Source organism: Lolium rigidum, chromosome 4, assembly GCF_022539505.1.
Source record: "Lolium rigidum isolate FL_2022 chromosome 4, APGP_CSIRO_Lrig_0.1, whole genome shotgun sequence".
In the NCBI taxonomy this organism is placed as follows: Eukaryota; Viridiplantae; Streptophyta; class Magnoliopsida; order Poales; family Poaceae; genus Lolium; species Lolium rigidum.
The window spans coordinates 260590343-260613427 of NC_061511.1; the positions used below are offsets into that span (position 1 = coordinate 260590343).

The window sequence follows — 23085 nt, forward strand, 5'->3', positions numbered from 1 at the left end:
AAGCTTTAGCGACACTTTTCAATACTGCCTGCATTGATCCAAGAATTTGCGGCACTTTTCTAATCCGCCGCTAATTAGGCAAACAACTGCGGCACTTTTTCTAAATTGCCTTTGATTAACACATGATTAGCGGCATAATGGAAAAACTGCCGCTAAATCTACTATTCCTGGCGGTTTAGGATAGTGCCTGCACCAAAAGTGCCGCAAATAAAGGGACGTGGCGTAGTGGTTGGAGGTACATAGATGGGTGGTGACTTCTGCTCCGAGAGAAAAATAAGTGCAATGGTATTTGGCTAGCTGTTTTGGAAACGTACTTGTGATTTAGGGTATTGTCAGAGGGAAGTTCAGAGCAAAAAATAATGAAAAATTCCGTCGCCGGGACTTGAACCCGGGTCTCTCGGGTGAGAGCCGAGTATCCTAACCACCTAGACTACGACGGATTGTGTTACTAATTAATCTGAACTATTATTTATTACATACGTGTACATTCGGGTCTATTGTTAGCGTCCAAAACTGATGCAGAACGACGTGAAAAATTGGTGCGCAAAGTAAAGAATGACGAGTGTCATCATAACCTAAACAGAACGGCGCCATGAAAGCAGATGAGCAATCTCGTGGGAGGATGTGTTGCAAGATTGCTCCAAGGAAGAACCAAACCGTGATATGAGTCAAACGATTGACAAATTGGTGTTATATGAAGAGAGAGCCATGAGCACTTCCTCCCATGTGTGGCCATGATGATGATCCAGATGCTTGGAAGTTGGAATGTCCTCATGAAAGCATGCATAACTCCCTACTCCAAGAGTAAGATCACTTTCTCTACTGGAGTATGACGAATCTAATACTTAGTTAGAATTTAAGATAATTTAAACTAAAATTTTGACACTTATTGTGGATCGGACGGAGTAAACAAACTTGGTGTGGTAAATGTCCATATTTTCCGACACCTCGATCAAAATTAACATAGTTTGACTTTCCCAAATCTAGAACTTTAATTATTTTTTCTCCGATCTCTTTTAATTGATTTGAAGTTAGTGTGAAGTTGTACTAAATCTGATTCAAGTAAAATGGATCAGATGGAGTATTTTAGTACTCTCGTCCCTCGTCCCACCCTAAACAAACATCCATAATGCTACTCGTGGTTTTAGTTTAAATTTGACTAAAACCACGACAAGTACTCCCTTCGTCCCATTAAACTTGTCTGAGATTTATCTAAATTTGAATATATTTGAACACTAAATAGTATCTACATACATATGAATTATGACAAATCTCCGACATGTTTCATGAGAGGGAGGGAGTATTATGGATCGGAAGAAGTATGAAAAATTGGCTAAGAGCATCTCTAACAGAGTCCTTATTCTTCCGAACCGAAAAAACTGAGTTCAGTCTCCCGAAAAACAAAAAGCGAGCGATTTTTAGCGTGGCGCAGAACAACACCCGTATTCGGAACCCAAAAATGTCGATTTCAAAAATTGCCGGCAAAGTGATCATCGCAAACAAGCAGTAGAACTGAAATTCAAACATATTGATGCATAGTTCGGGTGCTAGGATCGGTAGATACATTGAATTTGAGGTGGTCGTCGGTGACCACCTCCAAAACTAACTAATTTCGCCGGCGGCGAGCTACTATACGCGCCGCGGCAGACTACGCCGACGACGGCCTACTCGGAGTCGAGGTCGACGACCTCCTGCTTCACGCGGCGGACGACCGCCTCCTTCTGCGCCGCCTCGCACTCCCGCACGGCACGGATGGCTTCCGCTTCCTCGCGGCGAAAGCGCGCGCGCGCCTCGGCGGCGGAGATGACGAACACCTGCTGCACCGCCGTTGCCTCCTCCTCGTCGTTGAGGACGAAGTCCCCGGACTGCAGCTGGAGGGTGCGCACCGGCACCTCCTCCTCCGGCGCCTTCTCCTCCTCCTCCTCCTCCTCCTCCTCCTCCTCCTCCTCCTCCTCCTCCTCCTCCTCGTCCTCCTCGTCGCTGCCGTCGGAGGCGGGCCGGCACAGCGCACGGCCGAACGCGCCCGAGGACGACCCCTCGCCGCTATTTGCATAGTGCGCGAGCTTCCCCGGCGGCGTCAGACCCCAGTTGGTCCAGCGCCGCGCGCTCCGCTTCCGAGCGCCCTCGCTGCAGTTCCATTTGCGCCGCTCGGCCTCCAACTGGAAGACGGGGGGCGCGGCGGAGAGTTGCTCCCGCCAATCCGCCCGCGTCCCCTGCCTCCATTGTTCGCCCCGGCCATGCGGTCGCGGTGGTGCTGGAAAGAGAGGAGAAGCGGCGGCTATAACTCCGCGATTGCTCGCCGGAAGTCCAGCCGTGCGCGCGGCGGAGGGAGTAGGGTTTTGGAACGCAACTCCCCTCCGCGGCCTGTATATATACAGGTCGACGGTCCAGTTTCTCGGGCCCCTGAACTTCCGATACGGGCCGGCCCACCGATTCGGGTGCTGTTCTGCGTCACTTTTAGCCCGAACCCGTAAATCCGCCGGAATAATTCAGTTCCGGCGAGATTTACGGGCTCTGTTAGAGATACTCTAACCCTGCTTAGGAAACTTAAATTATTTGATGCCTGGAAATCTTGGCCGAGAGAATCAAATCCTGAATTTATGCGTCAACAGGAGATTTTTGACCGAAAGTTAAATGTTTTCATTCGTACCGAAACCTCCAAAATTACTTCTATAAATGTTCCTAGACTACTCGGGCGTTGGAGGCACCTGAGAGGGGCAAACGTTCGTCCACCGTTGGATTTGCACGCACAGTAAATTCATCTGCCCGCTTTTCACCACATCCGTCCGATGCAGTATTTTTTTGTTCACTCGTTTTCCTTCCAAATAGGTCAATGACATGTGGGACTGAATACGTGCGGGTCCAGTGGCCAGAGGCAGCCACGCACGATTGTTTGTGTCGCCTTCATTCTCCTATCCGCGGGGCAGCGGTGAAAACCTAGATCGCGAGCCCCCAGTCCCGTGCTCGCCTCCACCTCCCCAATCCCGGCCCCTCCTCTCCTCCCCACACGAGCCGCCAATCTCCTCCGCCGCCTCGGCGCGCCCGTTCCTCCGGTCTTCTGCAAGAGCTCGTCGCGGAGGCGGCCGGCAGCGTGGGCCCGGGAGCAGCCGCGGAGCGCTGGAGCGCCGGCAGGCGACGGTCTCGGCCGGTCGCGGGTGTCGCCGCGTGGATGCCGCGTCAGTCGTCGCCGCGGCGGCTCCTCCAGGTGACAATCGGTCGCGTGCGTCATCGTGCGACGAGGAGGTGGGCGGGCGCCGCCTCGGTACGCTCGCCGGAGGAGGTACTGGATCTGCGTGCACCGCGACATTCTGCTGGGCTCGCTCGCCGGAGCACGCGCCGTCGACCTTGCCTCGTCAAGTCGCCCCACCATCCGCACGCAGCAGGATCCGGAGGAGGCGACCGATTTCCTGCCGTCGGTGCCCGCTAGATCCGGTCGTCGCAGCCGCGAGAAGAACATGCTGGCCGCCAGAACTCCTTCCCCACGTCCTCCTCCAAGACGCCGCCCCGACGCGCAACCAGGCCGGCGCACCGACGGGAAGAAGGACGCGACCTGCGGTGAGGAAACTCTCCTCTCCACTATCTGTTCAATCGAATCGATCCTGCCAGCAGCCTTTATTTCTTTTAATTTACTGTCTTTAGAATCGCGTTAACAACAAATTGAATCGCCTATACCAATTGAATCAACCCGCGGTGAATACTTGCTACGGTGCGATTTCGAATCCTGGGAGCCAGCTGCCCCTGTCATGAAGATCCGTGAGTAATTCTAGATACCCTTCTAGATACCCTGGCTTCAGAATTGGGTTGTAAACCAAATGTAATTGAACCTTCTGATACCTCATTTGCTCCCATTTTTTCTAATCATGCTTCAATAACATGAAGCACATCTGTAGCCTCCTGAATTGTGAGATTAAAGTTTGACCAAACATCTTCAGCATGTACTCATTTCAAATTTAATAGGAGTATGTATTCCTTAATTTCTTTTGTAACTTCCCGGGGTTGTAAATTTGACAAAGTGCGCATGGATTCCTTTTAAATTGTTTGCAAGGTTGCAAGGTAATAAAACGTATAATTATTGGGATAGGGTCATAAGGTTGCGCTTGGTCAGTTTGTCTACTTGCCTGAAGTAATCAAGAGTTAAATTTTCATATTTACTGGAACAATACTTCATATATTGTTGATTAATCTTGTATGCATGTGCTTCATGCTGCTACCTGATTACCTTACTTATTTCGATGTGGGAATTGTGAAAGAGCTGAGCAGTGTTAGCCTTGTTCTCTATTCTGCATAGTGGAGATGTCTTAGAAATGAAGTGAAAAGAGCTGAGCAGAGTTAGCCTTGTCTTTGATCTTTGAATGGAAATTTGATCAATTTCTATTATGTGTTTTACTAAATGAACAGACAGTTCATGTTAATGGACAGTAGCCGAGGGCAGTTCTGCGGTGGGATTGACAATTGCTTCTGCAGTTGGTCAATCTTCCACTAATCAAGATCATCTCCAGCCTTCCCCGCCATGCCTTGTCAGTTGCTTTAGCAGTTGGAGTACAAAATAACAAGGTAAACTTGTGTACTGCTTCTCAAAGTTTCTTTACTGTCAATCCCAAATGGAGTAATTGCCAATGCATTTTCCTTTTATTGTCATAATGTGTTACCATTTCTTGTCAATTTACTGTCATATTGTGTTACCATTTCTCGTACTCCTTTTACTTACTGTCATATTCACTGAATTTACTTGCAAATTGGAGTAGTATATTTAGCAGTTGGTTATGATGCAATGATTCAGCAGTACACACAAGGCAGGGATAAGGGATTTGCAATTAGGGAGTAGCATGCATGCAAAGGAAACATAGAGCAAAATCTACTAACCAATCTTGATATAGTCTTATCATCACTTCAAGCTAAATGTGGAGTAAATACAGTACAAAAATTGCAAATATAATAGATAAATGGCTATTGCAAGATTCACCTTCAGAGTTAGGCTCATATCTTCCTTCTAATCCTAAAGTTTTTCCTCTCCATTCTTCTATTTGCATCTCTGGCCAGAGATGATTTGATCCATCCGGCACGATTGATATTTCCGTGTCTTGCTGCCGTGATGAGCTCTGATCTCAAATAGTGTTGTGGAAATTCGCTGGTTTGTAAGAGGCAGCAACAACACATCTTTGCCGCTATCAACCTGTAGATTTTGTACTATATTAGTTTGAAGATTGCGTAGGATCCACAAGAATTTGGCAAAATATGGAGTGGTAACTATCAACTCCATAATTCACATTGATGTGTGACATGAGTGGTAACTGATTTGGTAGTATATTAGTTTGAACATTGCATCGGATCTACAAGAAAGAGGCAAAATATGGAGTGGTAACTCCATATTTCGCATTGATGTGTGACAGGAGTGGTAACTGAAATTGATTCATCATTTTCTATTTTAGTTGTAACTCCATATTTCACATTGATCTGTGACAGGAGTGGCAACTGAAATTGATTCATCAATTTCTATTTCTATTTCTATTTTTCTGAATGACAATCTACTTGATCAGCTGATGTGTCTGTTCTTTTCTAGAGGAAAGAAGCCATCTACTTGGATGTGCTTTTGGCATTCTTTCTAGAAGAGAAAATAAGTTTGTTATGTACTTTTGCATGCTTGTAGATCGCTATCCCCTTTTATTAATTGCATACAGTTATTGGATGGAAACCTGAGGTCTTTGTGCACTTCATTATAGATAAACCAATTTGTTGTATATACAATATTTTTGGCTGGATATATACGCATAGGTCTGATTGCAAACATGTTTCTTGCTACTTTGTTGGGAAGTGCGGGAATGACCTGCTATTGAATTCTGTAGGGTGCCGATTAGCGAGTGAGTTTCTTTATTTTTACGGGAATGACATGATGCAATTTTCCGACCAGCAATCTTGGTACATCGGCGAGGTTTGACAAGACTTTATTTATCTTCAAAGGGCCTCCGAATCCTCTCAAGTTCTTTACTAACTTCATCTTTTCGTGTTTTGTTAATATGTTAATATGCTTTCTTCGGGCTTGGTTCCCATTTAGTTCTTGTCTTCTTGCTTTAAGTGTTACCGTAGAAAAGGTCTTGTTGTTTCAGCACGGATATGTTATTTTTGCTATATTCTAAAGCTAATATTATCCTTCAATCTGTAATGGAGGTTTATTCCGAGTTCTCTTTTCTGCATCTTTGGTAAGTATGCTTACTCAAAATGGGAGCCTTATTTCAGCAATGGTGACATGCTATGCGGTTGTCCTTTATTTCTATACTCCCAGCGGCAAGTGCTCGTTGGCCGTTGGATGACGTTTTATGGTTATTTGTCATACATGAATGCATGTTGTGGCTACCTCATGTTGTGATATTGTTTCCATGTATTGAAAGTGGATATGCATCAATAACGAATCTTTGTTTCTTGCCTCTTTGTTTGCCTCTTTGAAAGTGGAGATCATGAAGTTTCTAATTTGTATTTTATCTCCTGAAAAAATACTGACTTTTTTCTTGCATCAAATCAGGGCCAAATAAAAGAAGTTTTACTGTTCGTGGTAGAAGCATAGTTTTATTAGGGAAATGATTTCTATTATACAATGAATTCTTGAGGTACAGAGTATGTGATTTGTAAGAGTGAGTTTTGCATTATTTTTTTCCAAGAAATTGAGTGGGTGCATTCTATGCGAGAGATTGCTGTGAGTTTTCATCCTTGGTGCCTATGCCACATGTAGAATTAAACTAGAGGCTTGCTGATCGCTGCATTTTTTCTAGACTGCACTTTAATATTAGTGGTTGATGTGGTTTCTGATCTCTATTAAATGAACTAATAAATGTGTTATGAGAAAAGAGCTGAACATTATCATGTATTCTCTGTCCGCTTACTATATTGAAAGCTACTTGAAGCATATCCCTTATATCAAGATTTGATGTTAATGCGAAACATTTTGTGTATGTAGGTGCACATAATCTGTGTTGATGTATTTAGCCATGGCATTTATGTCACATGTATGGTACAGTCGTATTCAGCCAAGGTATTTTACCTATCCCTTTCTCTATGAGGTCTATGCCAGATTGGAGGTCCAGGCTCGCCGTTGATGAGGACTCGGGTGCTAGCTGAGGAAAGCAGGATGGCGATCCATTCCAGGAACCTCTGACCGAATCCATATTGGCGAAGGACCTCAAACAGGAATGGCCAAGATATGGAATCGAACGCCTTGGCCAGGTCGAGATTCAGCAGAACCCTCGGATTGCCCAACTGGTGAAGTAGCCTCGCGGATTGCTTGACCAAGACAAAATTGTCGTGGAGGCAACATCTTGATAATGATACACAACTATATTGCAAATTGCGTTTGGGCCTAAGAATTCCACCTAAAGTTAAATCTTTCTGTGGTCTATCAAAGATGCAGTTTACGGTCATGATTGCAGCCTCAAACATTTGTTCTTGAGCTATTTTTTGCATCATGGGGAACTATATATCTGGCTATGTGTCACGGTCTATTGATACAACTGAAAATACATGTTCCTTCTTTGTCCTGTGTTTACTTGTATTAGATTGTATATACTTCGGCTCTCTGCTATGTAAAATAAATGCTATCAAAAGGGACATGGTGTGGTCTCAGTGCTACAATCTCCATGGGGCTTTGCTTTTCATTTTATTGCAATATTTCCTCTCCATTTGAGCTGTTAGTTTGTAGGGGGTTTTCTTCGTAAAGAGTTAAATCAAGCTTTTGCTGCTATGGAATGTTTCTTTTCGTTTTTTGAAGAAATCATTTGACTGGCCGATGTTATTTCTTCGTGAAGAGTTAAATCAAGCTTTTCTTTGCTATGGAATGTTTCTTTTCGTTTTTTGAAGAAATCATTTCACTGGCTGATGTTATTTCTTGTATACAACCTAACCTATATTTTATTGTTGCTTAGGGTTGACAAGATATCTAATATCTGAATCCATAAATCAGGGCTCTATGTAAATCCGGAATGATGTTTGGTACAGGCCGGGCAATGGAGAATCATTGTTAAAGGTGATATTGCAGGCATCATCATGGCCACATCAAAGGTCCTAAGCTCTAGGTGAGATCTTTCTTATTTTTTCATCTATGGAGAATGAATCATCTCTGCATAGTTATTAATAAGACTATATTTGTGTGACATTGTACTGGCTCATTGGTAATTGATAGTGCTTTGCCTTTTCATACTTGCAGCTATTTTTTGTTGCTCATCATGCCTTGTCTTATGAATTAGTAGTGAGTCTGTAAGGCATGAATCAACAAGAAAAATTATAGAAAGGAAAATAATAGCGAGAAGGAGGGTGAGTAGACAGAAGCATTTATACTCTTTAACATCGATGTTGATTCATATTATCAGACCGGTTTGTTTTATTAGTTGGGTCAACTTGAATGTTAAGACGGGAGGTGGGATAGATAGTCCTCATTGTACCATGAAATCTGAAAATAACTAATTCTTTTTGTTGATGAAGCCGCTGAAAATATTGGTTCTCACGTACTTACACCTTTCAGTTAAATACGAAATCTTTTGTTATTGGAACGTTTCAACTGAATATATCAAGGCAAGGAATTAATTGACAAGATGAGATACAATATATTAGTACATTGCCAATGTTTTTTAATACTTGATGTATGCTAAAAAAATTGGTTTGTCTTTTAATAGTGCCCCTCTGGCCCAAATTAATTAGTTGACACACATGGTACTAGAATCAAAACTCACATAGTAATGGGCTGTGACAATTAATCGACCTGAAATTAATTTCTTGCCTTGATACATGATACATGAAGAACCACATCCTCGATTTCCTGTTCCAGGTCCACAACTACTGCCTTCCCCAAGAAGGCCATCTTTGACGCTACATCAGCAAGGTGAGCCCTTTTTCCTTCACTGTCCATGGTTTTATCATCTTGCAATGTTAGCTGTAATTTTTCTTAATTTGTTGATTGTTTTCTTTCTTATGAGCAGAGGAAAGTTGTGACCAAAAAGTGTTTTCTATTGTCTGCAGGTCACCGTCTGCAGAGGACTCATTTTTTGCCTCACAATTTCATTTCTACAGGTTATAATCCAATTTAGTTAATTATTTGAGTTTGTTGTCTCTGGCATTTGTTCGATCCAAAAGAAAACTGTTAGCATTTTCCCCTTTCCCAAAGTACAAGCTATACTAACTATTGGCCATGTGCATATTAGTTAGATCACACGCATGCCCTTATAGCAAGGTGAATAATTCTCACCTTTTTTTATAGTCACTAACTCACTATGTATGTTCTATTTTCTCAGCTGTATATTTGATCGTAATTCTTTTTTTTTTGTTTGTTTGATAGGCTTACTATGGGAGGAACCTACGGTTATGATGTATAATAATTCTGGTATGCGAGTATGATAAAGACCACTTTTTGTGGCCTGATCACATCTGTTCTTTGCTTCTTATTTATGATCTTGGTGTATTCACATTGAAGAAAATAACACCACTTTATATGTACTTATTGAATGTCTTGATGGCACAAAAAACATGAGATTGGCTTCTATGTTATACACATTTATTTCTCTTTTCTACTACCTTCGGTCATGTTTAATCGACGCGAGGCAATCACGTCCGTAGGCTACTTTCTCTAGGCACTCGCGTCAATTTAATCCGAACGGAGGGAGTATTAACAAATGGTTGGATGAAAAAAAAATCGCTTCGCATCATATATGTGTTATCTTTATATAATTGCTTGAATGTTTTTTATAAAAAAATGCTTATATAGGCTTAAGGGGCCATGATGACCTAATGAATTCTTGGACAACTAAATAAACATCAGCCGTGTAAACCTTATGATTAACTGTCTCGCTTTTGCCTCTGCGCCGGGTCTGACCTGTTAGGGGACGTGAACGACCCCTCCGTTTTCTGTGTCTAATTTAAAATAATGTCGGCCTAAATGTTTTTTTTTTGCTTTGGTGAACATTCCTCCCATCGAACCTTACACATAAGAACGACACAACAACAAAATATTTCAAACTTATTAAAACGCTGTGCATAGGTACACTTAAACATTGCGACATTGCGATGAGAGATAAATGTGCAAGTAACGAAATAAGAAATCACAACCACTTTCCGGTGATGGCAACTGGTTTGCCCAAAGGAAAGTGGAAGACATATCGAGAGCATTACCTAAATGAGAGTACAAGGGCCATCGAGAGCGTTTCCTCCAACGAAACACGTTGAATACTACTATAGCTCACCATGGGAAGGCCATCGAAAGAGCTACATGCTCCCGAGCCTCCATTATTGAAATAAACCAACGATTACGATGAGCAACACGGTAACACGCCCCATCAGATACTATTATACTCGATGCAAGAGCTTTGCTCCAACCTTCAGTACTAAAATAAGCCAAACCCTATGGTTAGCCTCCGCCATTTGCGCGATAGCGCAACGGGTATTATTTGAAAGTTATTAAAACACAGTGCATAGGTACACTTAAACATTGCGATGAAAGACAAATGTGCAAGTGACGAAATAAGAAATCGCATCTAATATTCCCGTGATAGCAAGTGAATTACGCAACGGAAAGTGGAAGAGATATCGAGAGCATTACCCACATGAGAGTACAACGGCCGTCGAGCAATGCGATAACACGCCCCGTTGGATACTATTGTACTCGATGGAAAAGCTCTGCTCCAACCTTCGGTACTAAAATAAGAGAAACCCTATGGTTAGCCTCCGTCATTGCGCGATAGCGCAACAGGTCATCTAGTGTGATGAAATTTGACTAAAAATGAGAGATCACAGAAAGGCGAGGCCGTAACCAAATCTGGCCCCAGGCCGACGAACACGTCACTCGGACGATCCGAACTGTTCCCACTGCCACCGCAGCCGCGACACTGCTCGCACCGATCCCGCCATGGCCGAGCTGCGGCACGCCACGGTAGCGGCGGCGGCGGCCCGCGCCTCCAGCTCCCCCGCGAAGCGCGACGCGGAGGCGGCCACCTCCGCCTCCTCCCCGTTCCTCCCCTCCCCACGCGGCGGCGGCGACGGCGGCAAGGACGGCGCGCTCCGCTCCTCCCCTCCGCTCCACCAGAGGTTCCCCCTCCCCGGCACCGTCCGCGCCCTCCTCGCGCTCGAGGATCCGAGGTCGCCCTCCGCCCCGACCTCCTACCGGATCCTGCTCGCCGTCCTTGCCTGCCTCGCGCTCGCAGCGCTCGTCTCCGCCCCGTCCGTCTGGTCACGCCTCGTGAGTCCTTCACTCCCTTGATCCCATCAACCTTCGTTGTGCTCCGTCGGGATCCCTGATAGCTGATGCTTACAACACTCGTGTCGTCGTTGGATCTTAGAACGCGCCCTACCTGTGCCGCAAGGATGGGATTCGGCTCCAGTGCCCCGGGGTAAAGTGATGTTGATTTCAGCCTGCATCTGGTTCTGGGGGAATGATTTTGCGCCCATCTGTTTTGACGTTTGTTTGTTTGCCTTGGTGTAGGTGAGCGGCCGGGGCTCTCTGTGGGAGAATCCGCGTGTTGCGGCAATGTCTTGGAAGCCGTGCGCTGAGCGCCGCAGCGATGAGATCTCAGGCAAGTGCTGAAATTGATCAAACTCTGGCAAAATTGCTAACTGCTCTGAATGATGTTTCATAACTTCACAGCCATGCCCTTTCCATGTATATTGATACTAATGCAATGTCGTTATACTGCTCATGGCTAACTAAAATTTGCTAAAAACCATGTGGTGGTCACGCCTAAGTAACTCAAACAGTTGACCTGCTAGACATGGTATAGTTGTCTAGAAGAAATCCCACAGTTTGTGTACTAAGTTGGCTGGTTGGAGAAGCAAATAACCTTTTTTGTTTTTCCTGGGAAAATGGATAGACAGTTCTCTACATAGCCCGACTCAGATGAAAGTATATGGGCACTCATCCTATGTTGATGTTTACCATCTTATAGCTTAAGAAACATGACAAACATTCACTTGAAACCTTGGTTGCATTCTGACAATTAGCGATGTTGTCTATTTCTCTCTACTATTCTGCAGATCTTGTGTCAGAGAATGAAACTTCTGGCTATATTTTTATCCACGCTGAGGGTGGATTGAATCAGCAACGGATAGCTGTACGTATGTGCTCTATTCACACTATCTGCCTTTTGAATTCTCCTGCTTTAACAACACATGATTTTTTTTTTCAAGCTTGAACTTCGACTGAATCTATTGGCTTATGCAGATTTGTTAACTTCTCGTGCCAGATTATTTATGTACTAAATGCATCTTGACTACGTTCACTATTTAACTGTGCTAGATGATGAATTTGCAGATATGTAATGCTGTCACAATTGCTAAGATAATGAACGCTACACTTATTTTGCCTGTTCTGAAGCAAGATCAAATATGGAAAGATCAAACGTAAGTGATGAATAACATTTCATTTTTTCCGAATCCTGCTTGTTTACACCTGTATGTATCAATTATGTTAGCTTTTTTTGCAAGTCTTTAATATTTGACAACCTTCATGTTTCTATTCAGGAAATTTGAAGACATCTTTGATGTAGATCATTTTATAAATTATTTGAAGTATGATGTGCGCATTGTTCGAGATATTCCTGACTGGTTCACAGAAAAGGATGAGCTGTTCACCAGTATAAAGTTAGTTGCTCCGTTTCACCTTTTCATCTGTCTTAGCTTCTGTCAAGTTTAAAAGCTTGATAAACACATTAATGATATTAATTTTGGGAGCACTATTTTCTTTCATATTAAAATAGACATTAACATGGCTAAGGAGGGAATAATTACTCCTAGAGAATATGTCTATGAACAACAAACCAACCAGATGACTTCTGCTGCGTGGTTTAGCTGTGTAGTTATCTTATTTGCAAACTTATATATGCATACATGTATGTTATACTGTTATGAAAGAACTTGTTAGTCCATGCAACTCAAGTTGTATGTGCTTTTAAACCTCATTAATGGCTTCCCAAGTCTGATTGTCCAATTCAAATTATCACTATTGGATTCTGAGAGTTTTGTGGGTGCAAGAAAATTGTATTGCTGGGGCATTGCAATGGTTTCTACTTCTCCTAAGTTCTCTTTGTTTCCTATCATTTCTTCCTCTTAAATGGGCATTTGTATCAGTGCTTAGATTATGTTGCTAAGCTGGTTGATACTGTATTACTGTTATCCCAGTTTATTATAGCAGTTCAAACCACAGTAGCAGCTGTCATATGTGTTATTCATGATTGGTTGTCACTTGTGCGTTTCATGGCATGATAGTTTGCTGGCTGATACCTATAGTTTTTTCTACTTGCGAACTGTCTGATATCAACATTTCATCCATTTATCATTTGAACGAACATTTAACCCATCTATTCTGCCCTGTCCACTGGGTAAGATATTTTCCTAGTGGTTGATACTTCGTTCATTTCAGAACCACTACCATTGAATGTTTGGCGAATATCAGTAATGCTGCAAAATGGTGCTAATCTATATATTTAGTTGCATGATTACATTAATTTTCTTTTCTGTGTGAGGTAAAATATATTTGTTTCTTCCTGTTGCATATGTTGTTTTGCTTACGTGCAACACAAACATATTATTAAACTTAATTGTAACTTTTCTTATTATTTATGCTGATTTTAACAGGCGTACTGTAAAAAATATTCCAAAATATGCATCAGCGCAGTTTTACGTTGACAATGTGCTTCCAAGGATCAAAGAGAAAAAGATAATGTCTATCAAGCCATTTGTTGATAGGTTGGGGTAAGTGTTAATACTAGCATTTTGTGAATATATTTTCATGGTTTTGTTCTGTTCATATATCTTGAAACTTGTATGTAATTTGCACTAAGTTTCACATTAGAGTTTCATGTGCAAGGTTCACACAGGTCTATTGCTTGCCGTTTGGTCACTTTCTAAGTTGTGACTTATAGCTATAGTGTAATGTGAGCTTGCCATTTCAGGTACGAAAATGTTCCAATGAAGATTAACCGACTCAGGTGTAGAGTTAATTATCATGCCTTAAAGTTTCTACCTGGCATTGAAGAAATGGCTGACAAGCTGGCAACGAGGATGAGGAATCGAACTGGCAATGTAAATCCGTACATGTAAGCATAGTTATAGATTAACCTGCTTGAAGTTGACAATTTTTTTTTACATATCTCACACTCAGTCATTCTTGCTTTTGAAGGGCTCTTCATCTTCGATTCGAGAAGGGGATGGTGGGTCTATCATTTTGTGATTTTGTTGGAACTAGAAAGGAGAAAGCAATGATGGCTGAATATAGACAGAAACAATGGCCAAGACGCTTCAAGGTGATGTTGATGTTCTGATGTGAATTGTCCGTTATGTGGAAATCAGATAATGATATGAGCCTGAAGAGGAATAAGGTCACAGTGCTTAAATATACTTTCTTCTCTTGCATGCAGAATGGATCTCACTTGTGGCCTTTAGCATTGGAAAAGAGAAAAGAAGGCCGCTGCCCACTTGAGCCTGGAGAAATAGGTTTTATTCTGCGTGCAATGGGATATACGAAGGAGACTCAGATATATGTTGCATCAGGGCAAGTGTATGGTGGAAACAATAGAATGGCGCCACTGAGGAATATGTTCCCCAATTTGGTAGGTGCTTTACCGCAAATCCTGTTTGTTGCTTTTGTATTGCTTTCATATGGACATAGTGCAAAACTACAAATTCAGAAAGGAAAATAGTAAGAATAGTTGGGCAAATTTCACCTGTAGAGTGGATTTATTCAAGAAGCATTTAACCAGCCTTGCTGCACTGGATAGTTGGACAAATTTCAGGAATGAAAATAGTAAGAATAGTTGGGCAAATGGTAAGAATAGCTTTGGAACCGCCAGCAGGTGTTTTTTTTGAAGATACAACTGATCTATTTTGTTTTATTGCAGGTCACCAAAGAAGATCTTGCAAGCAAGGAGGAAATAGAGCATTTCAAGAAGCATGTAACCAGCCTTGCTGCACTGGACTTTCTGGTTTGCCTGAAGTCGGACGTGTTTGTCATGACCCATGGTGGCAATTTCGCCAAGCTGATCATCGGCTTCCGCCGCTACATGGGGCGCCATAGGCTCAAGTCTATCAAGCCAGACAAGGGGCTCATGTCTAAGTTCTTCGGTGACCCTTACATGCCATGGGCAACTTTCGTGGAGGATGTGATGATCACTCACCAGACACGAACTGGCCTCCCTGAAGCCACCTTCCCACACTATGACCTCTGGGAAAATCCTCTCACCCATTGTATGTGTAGATCTTAGATTGTAAACTACAGGCCATTGTCCATAGCTTAATTAATTAATTTGTTCATACAGTCTATCCTTTAAAGCTGTAACGTAAGTTTTATATAAATATTTGTTACCACTTCCAGTTTTCTCTGTGTAGAGTTCTTTCACCTAGAACTACATGTCAATGAAAAGTTCAATTGCTGTATATCCGTTCCAAACAAATAAAATAAAATTGGTGCATAATTGAACACAGAATTTTCATTTCCATTGAGCCCGAGGGCGTTGTTAACTTAGCTACTAGAGTTTTCCCGCTGGTTTCTCCTGAGTGTATGAAACCTTCCCGACACTTGTTTGTAGAGTGTCCTTTAGGCTTCGTTCGGTTAGTCCCTATCCCGCCGGCTTCGCGGCCCAACCCCTGTGGATAGGCCAGGATAAAACTGGCCGGGGAGTAAACCTAGTCAGCCCGTAAGGGCATGTACAATGGTAGAGAAGGTATGCTTTTCCTTATGCCACCACATCATCTAGAGATGACAATAGATATAAGTCATACAATGCGTTATCTCTTATAGCATTCCCTAGCAATTAATGGTAATCAATTAAATTTGGTAGAAAATTATGTTGCTAAGAGAAGACATGTCGTACAATGGAGAAAATGTCTTCCCTTATTTTCTAAGAGATGATCTCTTAGCTAAGGGATGACAATCTTCTCTCCCTTCATTCTCTCTCTTCCTACTAAGCAAAAATCTGATGTGGCACCTCTAAGGAAAGACTGACGTCACCCCATTGTACGTGCCCTAAGGTGCGTTCGATTAGCCCCGCCCGGGCTGAGTTCCTGCCCAAATCCCGCCAAACTCGTCGATTACACTGGGGAGAAAACAATTGTCTGTTGACCCGTGGAATCTACCCCGAGCCGGTACGAGAAAAACGCAAGACTTTCTCCCCCACCGGCGACGCCCTCGGGGACAGAGAGGTCGGCGGCGCCTTCGGGGACGCAGAGGTCAGAGGCTACGGAACCAACTTGAGGAGGGGTCTTCCCCTAGTCTCGGCGCCCTTGCTCAACACTGATGCCCATGGAGCTCGGAGCCCTGGCCGCACGACCCGGCAGCTTCAAATCTCCGCCATATCTCCCTTTCGTCTGTGTTAGTGGTGCTGCTGCTTGATTTTCCGTTATGCACTGCTGCTTGCTTTTCCTACCCTATGTGATTCCTGATTTTGCTTCTGGGGACTGGGAGAGGGGATTAACCGAATGTACAACAAGAGCATGGATTAACAGGGAATATGGATATAGGGGTTAGGGGGGATTAGGGTGATGATTGGGGTTCACCCAAATCCCTGCAGGGTTCAGATCCGTAGTGTATCTAACCCTCTGCAACCGAACGAGGTCTTAGGGGATACTTGGAAAACAACCTTTTCCCGCCACCTTATGCTGCACCAACATTGTTTTCCGGCCCATGTTTCCCGTGTTTTCTGAATGTATACTGGAATGCACTTGTCAAACCATGTTTCTCACTTTTTCCCCGCCATTTTTATGACTCGTGCCCCTAGAACATAAGATAAGACGAGTATAAAAATATCACTCTATTATATGCCATCATGATTCGCAACGAAAGAAACTATTTCAGAACAAAATTTCATTCGAAGTTTGAAACACAAGTTCAAAGTATGGTGAAACACAAAATTCGTAATGTTTAAATCTCAGTGAAAAAACTGTTTCACAATAAAATTTCACCATGAGTCATCAATTTTTTCAAAGTTTCATTAGGTTTCAAAAGTCAATTTTCAAATATTATCAAAATATATATATTCAACATTGGCCTTCTTTTGAAGCTCTCTTCAATATGAACTCAGATATTCAAATGGTTTTAGAATTGCACTTTTTTGTTCAAAACCTATAGAAGTTTCAAAATGTGAAAGGAGAGAGAGGGTGAGTGACTGGGTGAGATGACATAATATCCCTGAAGTATGAAAAACTGGAAGGATGGACCATGCACGGGATGTCTCGTGCAGCTCTCTCCCTTTGCATTGCCATTAAAGCACGAACTATATCATGCTTGCTTACTTCCAAGCATAGAGCTTGATCAACAAATGTCACCAAGCAATAGTTAGAGAGGCCATCACCCATGCTATTTCTCAATTTAATCCTCACTAGGTTTATTGCGGAAAAGACTCTTTCAACACTCACAGTAGAAACCGGTAAGATCTGCACCAACTTCAGAAGTAATCAAGTAAATACAACAACTCATAAAGCACATGTATTTCGTGTTAAGCTCTTGGATAATTTGATCAACGACACCAAGATAGATTTGTCTTGTAAAATGATCATCTCCGTTGCACATACGGTTTTGGGGCGTCTTGGCAACAAATGGCATCCACCGACCACCAACCGGCACTCACGTACAGCGGTTCACTCACAGGATCACAGCTGGGCAGGGCAGGGCAAGGCATACTCGCGTGGACGGCACGGCCAGAGGATACCGGTGCGCCACGGTGAGGTCCGTGGCCACCTGCTTCCCAAACGAAGCCAGAAGAACAAACAGAGACTCGGCGTTCTTCCACGCCGAGCGGCCAAGCTCGCTCGCCCGGCCGTGCCGCGCGCATGCAAACGCAACGGCTATAATTGGCACGTCCCCTCTCCGCAGTACGCGCCATATTTTCTCCTCAATTTCTCCTCTCCTCCCTTCTCCTCCCGTCTCATCCCTTCCAAATTTACGCCCGCCCACCGGCAGCCTCGCATCGTTGTGCAAAATAAGCTACAGGCGGTGGTGGTGCGCCTAGCTAGGTGCGCGGTACGCGCGTGGTGTCGCCGCCGGTGCACGTACGTACGCGATGGAGTCGTCGTCGGCGGGGTACGTGGACGTGCCGCTCGGCAACGAGCCGGAGCATCAGCAGCATCAGCCGCCGCCGGCGACGACGGGGCCGGTGATGAGGAAGCAGCCGTCGCGGCTGGCGTCCGGGATGAAGCGGCTGGCGTCGAGGGTGACCTCGATCCGGGTGCCGGACTCCGTCATGGGCCTCAAGCGCTCGCACTCCAGCGCGCAGCCGGCGCTCCGGGGCCTCCGGTTCCTCGACAAGGCGTCGGCGGGGAAGGACGGGTGGAAGTCCGTCGAGAAGCGCTTCGACGACATGAGCGGCGAGGACGGACGCCTCCACCAGGAGAACTTCGCCAAATGCATCGGTACGTACGAATTACGATCGAGCGACTGTCACCTCACCTTGTTGCTTCCTGCGTCCGCGATCTTGATGCTCCGACGCCGACAGTGGTAGCCTTCTTTCGAGCGGTGACAGTGGTTAGCTTGACGGTTCGGTAAAGCATCTTTGCATATCCAATGGTGTTTCAATCGATCATTAAACGGTGTCAAATAATCACATCAACGTACAATTCGTGAGATGCAATATATTTTCTAATTTAACCAGCCACGTTGGTTGTTCAAGACTGTAATAGTTTATCTGAACAAAGGCGTTCGTGCATGTCGATTATCGACATGAATTATTCGGTTCCTTGTAACTCTCAGACGGTGTTTAGTTTTTTTTACACAACAAGAACAATAAACCAAAAACAAGATCATTGCACATACTTACGGCTGCAGTCTATAAAACAGACATGAAAATACCAGTGTATCGTGGAAACTGGCTCTTACTCTTAGAATGCAGAAACTGAACCTCTAAGCCCAGAACTGCTCTGCTCCTTGCAGGCATGGCGGATTCCAAGGAATTTGCAGGCGAGGTCTTCGTGGCGATGGCCAGGAGAAGGAAGATCGATCCAGACCAAGGACTTTCGAAAGAACAGCTCAAGGAATTTTGGGAGGAGATGTCTGACAATAACTTCGATGCACGGCTACGGATATTTTTTGACATGTAAAGATCTACCTTCCTTCTTTTCACTGGCAACAGCTTACTTCTGGCATCTTGATGAGATTGTTTTGCAATCAGGTGTGACAAGAACGGTGATGGAAAGCTCACAGAAGATGAGGTTAAAGAGGTCAGTAGCGTACCATCTCTGAATCTGCCCGCCCTTCTCCACAGTCCACGGTGCTTCTATAAATTTCAGTATTTACTTCCATATACAGATTATCGTGCTCAGCGCCTCAGCAAACAAGCTCTCGAAGCTGAAGAAACATGCCGCGACCTACGCCTCGCTGATCATGGAAGAGCTGGACCCTGATGGTCGCGGTTACATTGAGGTGACAGGAAATAAAAAACTTCTCTTCTTCCTGATGCAGCAAGCGCATACACAAATATATGCTCATGTTATGTCCTGATGCAGATTTGGCAGCTGGAGAAGCTACTCCGTCGGATGGTAATGGCTGAGGGAACACAAGATCAGATGGACCAGGCGTCAACAAGCCTTGCGAAGACAATGGTTCCTTCCAGTTACCGGAGCCCAATGCAGAGGCGTATGACCAAGACTGTTGACTTCATCCATGAGAACTGGAAGAGGATATGGGTCATTGCGTTGTGGGGAATCGTCAACATTGCCCTCTTCATTTTCAAGTTTGTGCAATACAGGAGGCGGGAGGTCTTCGACGTGATGGGCTATTGTGTCTGCATCGCAAAGGGTGCCGCTGAGACAACCAAGCTGAACATGGCCCTTATACTGCTCCCGGTGTGCCGAAACACATTGACAGCGCTCCGATCAACTGCTCTCAGCAATGTCATACCATTTGACGATAACATAAACTTCCACAAGGTACATATAAAGTGGGCTTCCGTGCCATTTCTAGGACTGCATCTTGTGACAATGGAACCATCATTTCCCCGCATCTAATGATCACGATATATCCAGGTTATTGCACTGGCAATTGCAATTGGAGCAGGTACTCATACACTTGCTCACCTGACCTGCGACTTCCCAAGGTTGGTCTCGTGTCCAAGTGACCAGTTCCAGGAGAAGCTGGGGCCCTTCTTCAACTATGTTCAACCAACATGGGGATCACTGTTTGCAAGCACTCCAGGATGGACTGGCATCCTCCTGATCCTCATAATGTCATTCTCCTTCACACTGGCGACACACTCCTTCAGGAGGAGCGTCGTGAAGCTGCCGTCGCCGCTGCACCACCTTGCTGGCTTCAATGCCTTCTGGTATGCCCACCACCTGCTGGTGTTTGCATATATCCTCCTGGTGATGCATTCCTACTTCATATTCCTCACTAAGGAGTGGTACAAGAGAACGGTATTTTTCCTACATCTATTTGGCAAGAGTAGTTGTTTTCTGAATTTAATATTTATGCATAAAAACTCAAATTGCAATTTTGGATGTGTTTACACAGGGATGGATGTACTTGGCAGTTCCTGTTCTCTTCTATGCCTCCGAGAGAGCTACCAGAAGAATTCGCGAAAAGAATTACGGAGTGAGTGTCATCAAGGTAAGCTATAGATTATACATGAATACCACGCATAAGGTGTTTTCTTCAGTACACATTCTAGATTGCAAGTGCCACAGGAGAACTGCTCATTAATGATCCAAAATGTGTCCTGCAGGCAGCAATATACCCAGGAAATGTGCTCTCTCTTTACATGAAGAAGCCAGCAAGTTTCAAATACAAAAGTGGGATGTACCTCTTTGTAAAATGCCCAGATGTGTCGCCTTTTGAATGGTACTTTCTCATCATCTTCATTTTCCAGCTCATGAATTTTCAAAGGCTTTGGCTTCAGAATTTCTTCAATTTTTGCAGGCATCCCTTCTCCATCACTTCTGCACCTGGAGACGATTATTTGAGTGTACATATCCGAACATTAGGTGACTGGACAACAGAACTAAGGAATGTATTTGGGAAGGTCAGTAGAAAAAGAGAGACAGGGAGTGAGGGAGGGGAGAAAAAATACAATTTGTTCAAGATTAACATGAGCTTACACTGTATTTATATTAGTTAATTGACGAAAGGTATAATAATTCATTCAGGCCTGTGAAGAAGAAGTTAGTTCCAAGAAGGCCACACTTTCAAGACTTGAAACCACAGTCATAGCAGAAGGTCGGGGAGAGGATACTAGGTGAATGTGCCTTCAGTTTTTTTGAAGGAATTGCTTGAGAATATGTTTATTGCACTAACCTTGGTGACTTGGCTTTGTTCATGTAGGTTTCCCAAGATCTTCATAGATGGCCCTTTCGGTGCACCTGCTCAAAATTACAAGAAATATGACATTCTTTTTCTTATTGGGCTTGGAATCGGTGCAACTCCGTTCATCAGCATACTGAAGGATCTCCTGCACAACCTTAAGTCCAGTCAAGTAAACTTCTCCAGCTGTTACTGGAAATTCTTTCTCATACATGAGTACAAATGTAGGATTAATAGAATGAGTTGGATTCAACAGGAGATGCAAAGCATGCAGGACGAGGAGTCAGGCGGCACCTTTAAGAGCAATGGGCCAAGCCGAGCTTACTTCTACTGGGTTACTAGGGAACAGGGCTCCTTTGAATGGTTCAAAGGTGTCATGAATGAAGTTGCTGAAAGCGATCGTGATGTACTACTCAACCCTAACTGCTTCAGTAAAGAGGAACTTCACTTTTTCACTATCATTTCCATAACAAGAAAGTAACATAATCTCTCGCTATACAGAATGCAATCGAGATGCACAACTACCTGACCAGTGTGTATGAGGAAGGCGATGCAAGGTCAGCTCTGATTGCCATGGTTCAATCCCTCCAACACGCAAAAGACGGTGTGGACATCGTATCGGGCAGCAAGGTTTCCCCCTTCTCACTGCCCCTGTTAACCTGCAGATAGATTCAGATACGTCATGGTTTTAACCTTTTCTGATCACTATTTTCGCAGATCCGGACACATTTCGCAAGGCCAAACTGGAGAAAGGTGTACTCTGATTTGGCCAATACCCACAAGAACGCTCGTATAGGTGAGTCACATCTGATCAAAATTCAAGTGCAGGATCATGCTTTACACTTTAGCAGCACAGAGATACTAAAGTGTTGCATAAATCCACAGGTGTTTTCTATTGCGGATCTCCAACGCTCACAAAAACACTCAAGGACCTTGCAATAGAATTCAGCCACACAACAACAACGCGGTTCCATTTCCACAAGGAGAACTTCTAAGGTCAGGCAAGAAAGAAATTTGGTAGCGTCCTAGCATCGTGTAGCAGCTCTAGCTCTGCAAGTGTTGCCGGGAGCTGGGGCACATATTGGTGTACAAACTACATGGAGTTTAAAGTATGTGGCATTAGTTAGCGCTGCTTCCGTGCATAGATAGGAGGAGGAAATTCATGTATTTTTCTTGTTTCACCAGTCAGATTGCTTCTTAGAAAAATTTGGAACTTGAACAGGCAATTGGCTCGGTTCATAATTGATTGGATCGAGTTTGAAGTTGGCTCAAAATTAAAGCGATTCATTTACTCATTTTGCTGAAACACGATTACCCTCCGGCTTGGCTCTTTAGCTCCATAAATTGAATCAAACTGCATAAATTCTGAACGATGCTCCACATCTTGGCTCGATATATCCACCCTACCAACAGGAACCAACCCATTTTCCACGGCTATACCTTCATACCCTGCACCTTGCATTACACATAGTACATACATATACACACGTTGGAGGAATCCCTAGCTGCCGTCGGGTAATTCTGGGCGCCGAGAGGCGCGAGCCCTATCGTGGAGCAACCGCAACGGAGCGGAGAGGGCGGGAGGGCAGGAGGGAGAATGGGAAGAGGGTTCGGCGGCTGACCTCTGTTGGTGCAGCGGCGGCGACGGGAAATGACCAGCACCAGACGTGAACGCCGGCAAGCGCGGCCCATGTGGCGATATGCCTTCCTGAAAACCCTTTTTTCTTAATCTCTCATATTATCTAGGCACAGATGCTCTATAGTATTATATTCACTCGGATCCTAAGGGACGTCGATCCGAGGTGCAGAGCGCGTTTGGTAGCCTGCAGATAGTCGGGTCA

The 23085-nt window shown here is 44.1% G+C and overlaps 2 protein-coding genes, 1 long non-coding RNA gene and 1 other non-coding gene across 4 annotated transcripts; 3 read left to right on the plus strand and 1 right to left on the minus strand.

Annotated features, from left to right (window-relative positions):
• Positions 1-367: 367 nt before the first annotated feature.
• On the minus strand, positions 368-440 carry TRNAE-CUC. Its single transcript has one exon. It is a non-coding gene; the product is annotated as a tRNA-Glu (tRNA).
• A 7500-nt stretch (positions 441-7940) lies between these two features.
• Positions 7941-9129, plus strand: LOC124706698. The gene is made up of 3 exons (XR_007004530.1): positions 7941-8060; positions 8810-8863; positions 9001-9129. It is a non-coding gene; the product is annotated as an uncharacterized LOC124706698 (long non-coding RNA).
• Positions 9130-10879: 1750 nt separating this feature from the next.
• Positions 10880-15333, plus strand: LOC124707616 (protein PECTIC ARABINOGALACTAN SYNTHESIS-RELATED-like). Its single transcript, XM_047239283.1, has 11 exons — positions 10880-11209; positions 11310-11360; positions 11453-11543; positions 12001-12077; positions 12278-12366; positions 12487-12606; positions 13600-13716; positions 13917-14060; positions 14144-14267; positions 14382-14573; positions 14862-15333. The coding sequence occupies exons 1-11, from the start codon at positions 10880-10882 to the stop codon at positions 15222-15224; spliced, it is 1698 nt and encodes a 565-aa protein (XP_047095239.1). The 3' UTR covers positions 15225-15333.
• A 2684-nt stretch (positions 15334-18017) lies between these two features.
• On the plus strand, positions 18018-22506 carry LOC124707615 (putative respiratory burst oxidase homolog protein H). The gene is made up of 15 exons (XM_047239281.1): positions 18018-18366; positions 18884-19046; positions 19122-19170; positions 19259-19372; positions 19456-19878; positions 19975-20361; positions 20459-20554; positions 20670-20785; positions 20864-20966; positions 21091-21179; positions 21266-21416; positions 21501-21650; positions 21746-21874; positions 21962-22040; positions 22130-22506. Exons 1-15 carry the CDS (start codon positions 18018-18020, stop codon positions 22237-22239), a joined length of 2508 nt encoding a protein of 835 aa, XP_047095237.1. The 3' UTR covers positions 22240-22506.
• Positions 22507-23085: the final 579 nt, after the last annotated feature.

Excerpts from the sequence above, each read along its gene's own strand:
- LOC124707616 (XM_047239283.1), top strand. The coding sequence starts at position 10,880 with ATGGCCGAGCTGCGGCACGCCACGGTAGCGGCGGCGGCGGCCCGCGCC. Across the intron at positions 11,210-11,309 it reads CGTCCGTCTGGTCACGCCTC|AACGCGCCCTACCTGTGCCG; the intron begins GTGAGTCCTTCA and ends GTTGGATCTTAG. Across the intron at positions 14,061-14,143 it reads GGCAATGTAAATCCGTACAT|GGCTCTTCATCTTCGATTCG; the intron begins GTAAGCATAGTT and ends TTGCTTTTGAAG.
- LOC124707615 (XM_047239281.1), top strand. The coding sequence starts at position 18,018 with ATGGAGTCGTCGTCGGCGGGGTACGTGGACGTGCCGCTCGGCAACGAG. Across the intron at positions 19,879-19,974 it reads ATAACATAAACTTCCACAAG|GTTATTGCACTGGCAATTGC; the intron begins GTACATATAAAG and ends CGATATATCCAG. Across the intron at positions 21,875-21,961 it reads ACATCGTATCGGGCAGCAAG|ATCCGGACACATTTCGCAAG; the intron begins GTTTCCCCCTTC and ends CTATTTTCGCAG.